The sequence below is a fragment of the Vulpes vulpes genome, chromosome 8 (genome assembly GCF_048418805.1).
Source record: "Vulpes vulpes isolate BD-2025 chromosome 8, VulVul3, whole genome shotgun sequence".
Classification (NCBI taxonomy): domain Eukaryota; kingdom Metazoa; phylum Chordata; class Mammalia; order Carnivora; family Canidae; genus Vulpes; species Vulpes vulpes.
In genome coordinates this window covers 35,210,619-35,220,450 of record NC_132787.1, presented here as the reverse complement: position 1 = coordinate 35,220,450, position 9,832 = coordinate 35,210,619, and the positions used below count along the sequence as shown (strand labels likewise).

General features: G+C 33.9%; 1 protein-coding gene across 2 annotated transcripts; it reads left to right on the top strand.

The window, feature by feature from the left end:
* The first annotated feature begins 2,592 nt into the window (after window positions 1–2,592).
* Window positions 2,593–9,632, top strand: KLRD1 (killer cell lectin like receptor D1). Of its 2 annotated transcripts, XM_072766040.1 has the most exons (6): window positions 2,593–3,138; window positions 5,390–5,482; window positions 5,629–5,691; window positions 7,218–7,369; window positions 8,203–8,306; window positions 9,176–9,632. In XM_072766040.1, exons 1-6 carry the CDS (start codon window positions 3,132–3,134, stop codon window positions 9,294–9,296), a joined length of 540 nt encoding a protein of 179 aa, XP_072622141.1. In that variant the 5' UTR covers window positions 2,593–3,131; the 3' UTR covers window positions 9,297–9,632. The 2 variants fall into 2 exon arrangements, with proteins under 2 accessions (XP_072622141.1, XP_072622142.1); XM_072766041.1 differs by lacking the exon at window positions 5,390–5,482 and having other exon boundaries at window positions 2,694–3,138.
* Window positions 9,633–9,832: the final 200 nt, after the last annotated feature.

Below are 9,832 nucleotides of genomic sequence, written 5' to 3'. Positions count from 1 at the left end.
TTGGAGTCAGGATGGTGGTGATACCTGGAATGAGAAAGATAGTAGTAACTACCAGGTTAAGTGAAGAAAGATCTTGGGGTGCTGGAAATGCTCTATTTCTTGATGGGGGTGGTAGATGCCAGTGTTGCCTCTGATATTCATTAGAATTTTTGTTCTTCTTACTTTTCAATATGTCTGTTATATTTTGTTAAAAAAGATGGGAAGAAAATATTTGTGTTGAATTTTTTCCATCTTACTTAGGTTTTGGTTTGAGGCATGTCTGTTATGTATTTATAACGTTACAGTAACCACAGTTCTGTATTTCCAAGTCCAATTTATCCTACAAGCTCGTGCTTAAATTTCTATTTTAATATGAGTCCTTTATTTCTTTCTGAAGTTGTCTCTCCCTCCTCTGTTTCTCTGTTCTGTTCCAGTAATTAAGTATAAATGAGAAGGAGCTGGCATTTTAGTGTATTTTGGGTAAAGGGTAGAGAGGAATCAATATTTTCTCAAACTGAGTGTCTCACATTTTCCTTTGGGTGGCATTGAAAAATACTTAAAGATTAAGCTGAATACTTTTGATTTGATTGTTAGATATTGCATGAACTTTTGAACAAATTATCTGGCTGTTCCCTGTGCCCTAAAATGGTCATTATAAAAGTAACATAAGATTCCTTACCAAATTACTTGAATGGCATAAAATTCAGGTTTCTGGGAAAAGGTTAAGAAACTCTTTGGGGGATCCCTGGGTGGCGCAGCGGTTTGGCGCCTGCCTTTGGCCCAGGGCGTGATCCTGGAGACCCGGGATCGAATCCCACGTCGGGCTCCCGATGCATGGAGCCTGCTTCTCCCTCTGCCTGTGTCTCTGCCTCTCTCTCTATCTCTCTGTGACTATCATAAATAAATAAAAAAAAAAAAAAAAAAAAGAAACTCTTTGGAAAATTTACAATTAGTAAAAATAGACTTATTAAATATTAAAATACAAACACTTGTGTTCCTATGAAAATAGTTTAATTATGAGTAAAAATATGTATTCAATATTCTTACCAGTTGATGTTTCATTTAAGTAAAGTGATTAGGTTCATGTTTTGTACTTTAGGTGAGTGGAGATTAAAAATAGGCAATCATAATTCTAACACGAGGCTTTAAAATAGAGTAGAACTTCATTCTTTTTTTAAATTTAAATTCAATTTGCCAACATACAGTATAACACCCAGTGCTTATCCCATCATGTACCCTCATTAATGCTCATCACCCAGTTACCACTTCCCCCACCTACCTTGCCTTCAGCAATCTGTTTCCCAGGGTCAAGTCTCTCATGGTTTGTCTTCCTCTCTAATTTTTCCCACTCAGTTTCCCTGCTCCCTGCTTTCCCTTATAGTCCCTTTCATTATTTCTTACATTCCACATATGAGTGCCACCATATGATAATTGTCTTTCTCCAATTGACTTATTTCACTCAGCATAATACCTTCCAGTTCCATCCATGTCAAAGCAAATGATTGACATTTGTCTTTTCTGATGGCTGAGTAATATTCCATTGTATATATAGACCACATCTTCTTTATCCAATTATCTGTTGAAGGACATCTTGGCTCCTTCCACAGTTTGGCTGTTGTGGACATCGCTGCTATGAACATTGGGGTGCAGGTGTCTCATTATTTCACTACATCAATATCTTTGGGGTAAATATCCAGTACTGCAATTGCTGGGTCATAGGGTAGCTTATTTTTATCTTCTTGAGGAACCTCCACACTGTTTTCCAGAGTGGCTGTAGCAGCTTGGATTCCCACCAACAGTGCAAGAGGGTTCCCCTTTCTCCACATCCTTTCCAACATTTGTTGTTTCCTGCCTTGTAGCCATAGCAGTTCATTCTTATCCATTGTTTTTTTAACAAACTTTTTTTTGAATCATAACAATTTTAACTCATTTCTACCATTTGTTTTAAATAATGGGGCTTTTTTGCATCTCTGAAATAAAGTGTAGAACATGTGGAACCATATTAGAGGTATGAATATAAAAGTTAGTCCATCATTTTAAGAAAAAAAGTTCTACTTGGCTGTATTTGAAACTTGTGCTGACTATAGAAATTATAGGACGTATGCAAGTGCTTTAGCCACAAAGTTTCATTGAATTCAAATGTCCCAAGATGGGACATCTAATTACTTAGGGAGGAAGTGTTTAAGACATTTATGTTCTGATGTCTCCTAAGATAAGTATAGTTTGGTGGTGATTTATAAACCATAAGTGAATGGGCAAAAAGAAAGGGAGAGGGAGAGAAATGGGTTATGTGATTACTTGCTTGTTATAAGAGAAAATAATGTTGGATGGAGCATGAGTTAAATAGCTGAGTCTGATGGCATTCATTTACTTTATTCAAAATGCAGTGTGCCCAGATTTGCATAGAAAAAGGTAAATCTATGATTCCTTGTGTAATTGGGGCTTCAGGGACTGGGATTTATTTTACATGTTTGATTTTCTAAACAGGGCTCTTCGATGAACTCACTACCATTTTAGGTCAGATGTTCACTTAATGCTTGGTTTTGGGAGGATGGCTCCATCCCCCCCCCCCCCCCATAATTTGTTAAGTGTTAAGTGTCTGGTAGAACTGATGCTCTTCTGAAGACTTTTTTGAATTTAATCTCAGGTAACACCAAGGGAATTTACATTGTGTAGAACTGCACTCAAGGTAAAGCCTCAGAGTGTGAAATTTTAGATGAGAAAACAAAGGAAACAGGATAACAATTCATCTCTACCCGGATTACTCAAAGGGTGAAAACCCCAAACTTCCCATTTTCCAAATGATTTTTTAAGGTGACGTTTATTCATATACTGAAAAAAAAATCCCTCTCATGTTCTTTAAGGGTTTGCATGACACGTGTACTGTGATAATTTCCTGCCTATGCTGTGGTTCCTGGAACATTTTAGAAGCTAGTAACTTTACTGCTTCTTGTTCACCAATAGAAGATTCACCAATAGAAGATTCAAGAACACTGTTCAAAGAAATATTTTTTCTCTTTTTTTCTTTGAAATTTCTTCATGCATGACTTTTGGATTATTTAGCCTCCAGCTCAGCTCTGTGGACTAACACAGTATTCTTCTTGATTAAGCACACATCGTGTCCTGCTGGCATCAACACTGGAACGTTTCTCATGGCAGGTATGTGAAACTCAAGTCATAAAATTCTAAAAAATGAAACAAACCAGAAAAGGTATCTCAGGGATGTGGCTAATTTCAGGGCAGTACTTTTTTAAAAAAAAGTGGATATTTTTAGGCTTTCCATGTATCAGCACTTTCCAGTCCTGATTATCTATAACTTAGAAATGATTTTGTGAAGCTTTTTCAGCAGGTTTAAAGAGTGGCTTCTGAAAGGGATAGCTCTAAATCTGAATGCAAATTGAATTTGCTGCCTGTTAGTGACTCTTTGCAAGTGTGCTAATGTTAATGCCAAATCTAATGTTGAATCGTATTATGGTAAATGCAAATAAGCAGTAGTTTTTGGTATGAGAAAACGTAATGCTCTTTCCAAACAAATGTTTCAGCCAAAATGGTTGCTTATATATCATAATTTAATGTACCAGGAAATGAATCCAGGACCCTAAGTTGTTACCCATACATCATACCAGGTAGAGTACTCTTATATCTTCTCTTTCCAATAAAATCTCTACAAAGCTAGATGCAGTTGGACCTTTCTTTTTCTTTCTTTCTTTCTTTCTTTCTTTCTTTCTTTCTTTCTTTCTTTCTTTCTTTCTTTCTTTCTTCTTTCTTTCTTTCTTTCTTTCTTTCTTTCTTTCTTTCTTCTTTCTTTCTTTCTTTCTTTCTTTCTTTTTCTTTCTCTTTCTTTCTTTCTTTCTTTTTTTCTTCTTTCTTTCTTTCTTCTTTTTCCTTTTTTTTTTATCAGTAATTATTATCATTTTATTTTTTATTTTTTTAAATAAATTAATTTTTTATTGGTGTTCAATTTACCAACATACAGAATAACACCCAGTGTTCATCCCGTCAAGTGTCCCCCTCAGTGCCCGTCACTGACTCACCCCCACCCCCCACCATCCTCTCCTTCCACCACCCCTAGTTCCTTTCCCAGAGTTAGGAGTCTTTATGTTCTGTCTCCCTTTCTGATATTTCCCACACATTTCTTCTCCCTTCCCTTATATTCCCTTTCACTCTTATTTATACTCCCCAAATGAATGAGAACATACACTGTTTGTCCTTCTCCGATTGACGTATTTCACTCAGCATAATACCCTCCAGTTCCATCCACGTTGAAGCAAATGGTGGGTATTTGTCATTTCTAATGGCTGAGTAATATTCCATTGTATACATAAACCACATCTTTCCTTTCTTTCTTTTTCTTCTTTCATTTTCTTTCTTTCTTTCTTTCTTTCTTTCTTTCTTTCTTTCTTTTTTCTTTCTTTCTTTCTTTCTTTCTTTCTTTCTTTCTTTCTTTCTTTCAGATTTTATTTATTCATGAGAGACACAGAGTGAGGCAGAGACATAGGCAGAGGGAAAAGCAGGCTCCCTTAGGGAGCCTGATTCAGGTCTTGATCCCAGGACCCTGGCATCACACCCTGAGGTGAAGGCAGCTGCTCAACCACTGAGCCACCCAGGTACCCCTGGACATTTCTTAAGTAGAGAATAGAAGGCCACATTTTCAAGTACTATTGTGGCAGTGATAGAAGATGCTAAGTAAAAAAAAAAAAAAAAAAAAGATTTTGGGCCTAGACAAACTTTCATTTGATTTCTGACTTGGATACTCACTTGCTTTGATACCTGGAGAAAGTAACATTATTAATGGACCTTACAGTTTCTTATCTATTTAATAGGAATTATCTTGTGATTCTTGTTGAGATGTCAAAAATATCTATTATGTAAGCCCATAAAACATAACTTGATGTCTGTTGATTTCTTCTTACTCCAGATCCCTAAGCTTCTTTGTTGAATTTAGAAATAAATAGCAAATCTACTTTACTGAGCCAGGACTGGTAAAGGAAAAAGTTATAGATAATCTCACTAAATAATAAATTACACCACATAAAAATTTGAATATTGAGAGGAGTCCTGAAGGAGATATTGTCATCTTCTAGTGCAAGATGGTGGGGTTATCAAATCAAAGAATGTTTTGGATTCTCTCTCACCGTGTTGCTTTTAAGAACTTCAACTCTTGCATTTGTTCTTTAAATCATCATTGTAGGGATCCCTGGGTGGCGCAGCGGTTTGGCCCCTGCCTTTGGCCCAGGGCACGATCCTGGAGACCCGGGATCGAATCCCACGTCGGGCTCCCGGTGCATGGAGCCTGCTTCTCCCTCTGCCTGTGTCTCTGCCTCTCTCTCTCTCTCTCTCTCTCTGTGACTATCATAAATAAATAAAAAGATTAAAAAAAAATCATCATTGTATCTCTCTTTCATTACAGTTTCTCAGACCACTCTATGGAATTTGATTTCTGGGATCTTAGGAGTAATATGCCTTTTGTTGATGACTACAATGGGAATTTTGTTGAAAAATTGTAAGTTTTTCTAGGCAAATTTGTATAAAGACCATACCTGTAGTGAAACCATTCAATAATAAAGGTTTCATTTTACTAATGTGTAATATTTTATTATTTCATGAGCTTGTATCCAATGGAGTGAATTTTTAATCATTTTTTTATAGTATTACTTACAGAAAGTATTCAGCCAACATTGTCACCAGGACCAATCACAGAACTCCAAAAAGGTAGGTTCCATACTTTGGAAAACCTTAGTGTTGGTAGAGGATGAAATAGACAGTTTCTTATTTTTCTCACATAGAGCATGATGGAATAGTACACTTAGTAATACAAATTTACCTACTAATTGTAAGATAGTCACGTTTCATAATTCTCCAATATAAAAGACATTAAATAACATTGTATATACAGTGCATCATTCACATATTTAAGTAATAAGGAAATATTAGCTTGAAATGACATATTTTCCCCAAAGACGTGCTCATGTTTTAGTGACAAATCAAAAATTAGTTACAGTAAATACTACAGTTAATCCTAATAACCTGTCGCTTTGCTCAGAGACCATACTTTTATATCTCTTTATATTTCCTTCTGCTTTTTTAATATAGTGCACAGATTTCTGTAATTTTAAACCCTTATTATCCAGTGAAAGCCAGCTCAAAGTCCAGTTTTTTAAGGTATTTTTTCCAAATAGTCTCCAAATTATTCACCATCTTCTGTACATATAGCATCTTCTGTTCATTTAGCACTTTATTCTTTTTTCTCTTAGCATTCTTTTCCATCTGTATTGAGATATTATTGATATATAATGATGTGTAAGTTTAAAATAATCAACAGTTTGATTTGATACACTTGTATGTTGTAATATGGTTACTACCATGACAGTAGCTAATACCTCTATCATGTCACATAATTACCATTCCTTTTTTTTTTTTTTTTTTGTGGTGAAAGCATTCAGGATCTACTTTTTTAGCAACTTGCAGGTATACAATACAGTTTTGCTGACTGAAATCATAACTCTGTGCATGAGATCCACAGAACTTATTCACATTGTAACTGGAAGTGTGTCCCCATTGACTGACATCTCTCCATTTACCCAACTCTCCAGCTCCTAGTAACACCATTCTACCTTACACTTCAACACCATTAATTTGACAGAGATTTGAGTGCCTACCAGGTGTCTTGACTTTTATGAGTGAGGATAGTAAATGTTCAATATGCTATCACTGGTAAACTGTATGATCTTCAAGCTAATTGTTTTATTTATCTTTATTTTGAAAATAAAATATACACACACTGAAATTCTCCAATTTGTTCCATTTTTTTTTCTGACTCAGAAAATATGCTAAAATAGTCTCCTTTAAATATCTCTTTCATCTAGTTTACTCCTGTTTACACAACAGGGTCACTTCCTCAAAAAGGTTCTTTAGCCACCCTCCAAATTACACTCTGCTACCTGATGTTTTAACATACTGACTTAATCTTGTGTATATTTATGAAAATTATCATTAAACATAATTAGTAAATGATTGAAATTATATAGTTCTGACCCTATGTCTAGAATATAATCTCTATTAGGGAAAAGGGCTATGTCCGACTTGTTCATATCAATAGCCCCTGAACTATGGTATATGTAGTATTTTCTCAAAGTATATTTGTGGAAAGTAGTGGATAAATAACAACTGATTTTTGAATGAGTAAACAGCATTGAAAAAAATGAATGTCCTAAGTCATCTTTATTTTTTTCTCTTAGGCTCTGATTGTTGTTCTTGCCCAAAAAGGTGGATTGGGCACCAATGCAACTGCTACTTGTTTTTTGATGAATTAAAATCTTGGACAGAAAGTCGTGATTTCTGTGCTTCACAGAATTCCAGTCTACTTCACATTCAAAACAGAGATGAATTGGCATGTATTTAATTCTGGCTTATTTCCTACATTTTCTTTGATCTAGGAAAATATGCTAAGGAAGCTGAGTACTTTGATTTGTCTTTATAATTAGATAGTAAATGCATGATTATTATTTGAACTAATGACTTACTATTTACTATGCCTTGAAACAATCATTATAAAACTTAAACATAAAATTTGTCAAAGATTTATATTATAGGAATAAAAACCAAGTTAGATTGCAGGTAAAGTACAAGGAACAATTTAGAGAGAATTCAGAGCGAATAATAGGCCATTATTTTTATTCAAAGACTGAAAAACAATTTTGTAATTTTGTGTTCATTAGTTGAATTTATAATTTCTTTTGTAATTATCTTCTCTCATTATTCTGAGGTATAATGTGTGATAAGTATGGAGAGTATGATAAAAAAAAATTACCCAATTTAAGAAAAAGTGAAAGCTTTCTCTAGCTGCATGGAGTACCTGTCCTGAGTATAAGTTGAGTAGACCATATCCATGAAATTTATCCTCTAGATACTGTTGATATGGGATCAAACTTGGTTGTGATCTTCTGTGAAGGAGGTGTTCCAGGAAAGCTCTTACTTCTTTCTAACATTTTTTATTCCTCTAAGATGTGATATTTTGTAGTATTTATTTATATATCATAAATGAATAGATAGGAGGATAAGGAAGAAAAATGAGGCATGGGACTATACTTCCTAAACTGGTCATTAAAAATGATCGGAGTTTGTGTGATTGAAAGGCTACTGTGCTGCTGACACTTTTAAAAATACATTATTTCCAGAGTAGATTCAAATTACAGTAATATGTTTGTCTCTGTTTCCAATCAGCATTTTGTGAGCTCCAGTAAGCGTTTTTACTGGATTGGAGTCTATTACAGTAAAGAAAATGGTACCTGGTTGTGGGAAAATGGCTTGGCTCTCTCTCAAGATCTGTAAGTTTCTGACAGACAAGTTCTTTTTATTTATTTCTTTTTTTTTTTTTAGGTTTTTGTTGTTGTTGTTGTTGTTGTTGTTGTTGTTGTTCCTTAGGAATTTGTCTATAGATATCACCAGAGAATGTAACATTTGGGACTCTATAGCTAAGATAACCTATGTAAGGCATGAAAATACAGAAAAAAGAGAAGATCTAACAAAATATCAATTTTAGTTCCATCTAGATCATCCACATTTATGCTTAAGTGACATGATGTTGGTGTACTTTTAACCATAAAACAACTTTTTACCTTTTTGAAAATTTTTTGCCTTGTATGAGCACTTGGATGTGTATGTGCATGTACAGATGCTCATCTTCACAGAAGCCAGGGAAAATAGCATATCCATTATTGTCTTTACTCTGGTTGAGCCCATTATTTTTGGCATACTCTTATGTTTCAAATATTTGGACTTATTTTCTGTATATTTGTAATCTTTGGATCTTATTTTCATTCATAAAGATGGGATTTACAGCATCAGACAATCATAATTTTTTTGCTTGGATTTGTTTTCCCAGACTAGATTATCCAGTATATCTTTAAACAAAATGGAAGCAAAGCATATCATATTGAAAAATCATAAATAACAACAGCAAAAATGTAAAATCCTTAGCTTAATGATGTTGATTATTGAGACAATAACTGAGTTTTCATAACACTGTGCTCTGAAATTGTGAAAATGTTACTCTTGAACAAAAAAAAAAATTGACTCAATATGTTACTTATCTCATTCAAGTGCTTTTAAAAGCTCTATAATTTAATATAAAACACTATCTTTGAATATTCCCATTTACTTTTCTCATATGTTAACATTTTATTTTTCATTACAGGTTGCAAAAAATTCAAACTTTTGATGCAAAGAAATGTGTAATATATAGCTCAAGCCACAGTGTTTTGGATGTATCCTGTGAAGATAAACATAGTTTTATATGTAAGCAAGAGCTTATGTAGGTATTTCTTAGAGTGAAAGAGTGGGCAGTGAAGAAGAATCAGTAGTACTAAGAACATAACTGTATCTCTTAAATTATTGCTAATTATCTACTTCTGGCATCTGTAAAATGTTTCAAATTATGTCTTGTGATACAATTTTCATATATTTGAAGTCATGTGTTTTCAAATTAATGAAATTTTGGCACCTATACTTCAATAACAAAGCATCAAGGTGAAGAATTTCAGGAGTATTGTGATTTAATGTATATGTTCAATATTAAATTTAATATACTTTTAGCATATATTCTTGTAAATTTTCTTTGCAGAAGTTCAAATAAAATAATTTGTATAAAATGACATATATCAATGTCATTTCAGTTCTTTTATACGACATAGTAAATTGGGAAGTCCCATCTTCATCTTACTTTTCTGGAGCTTAGTTCTTTCTGGATATCTATATTTTTTAATTTAGAGCTTAAGGTGTCATATGATAGCATCCTCATGTGTATCATCAGACTTTAGAGGGGACATATTTGTGTTCTTTGATTGATGGTCCT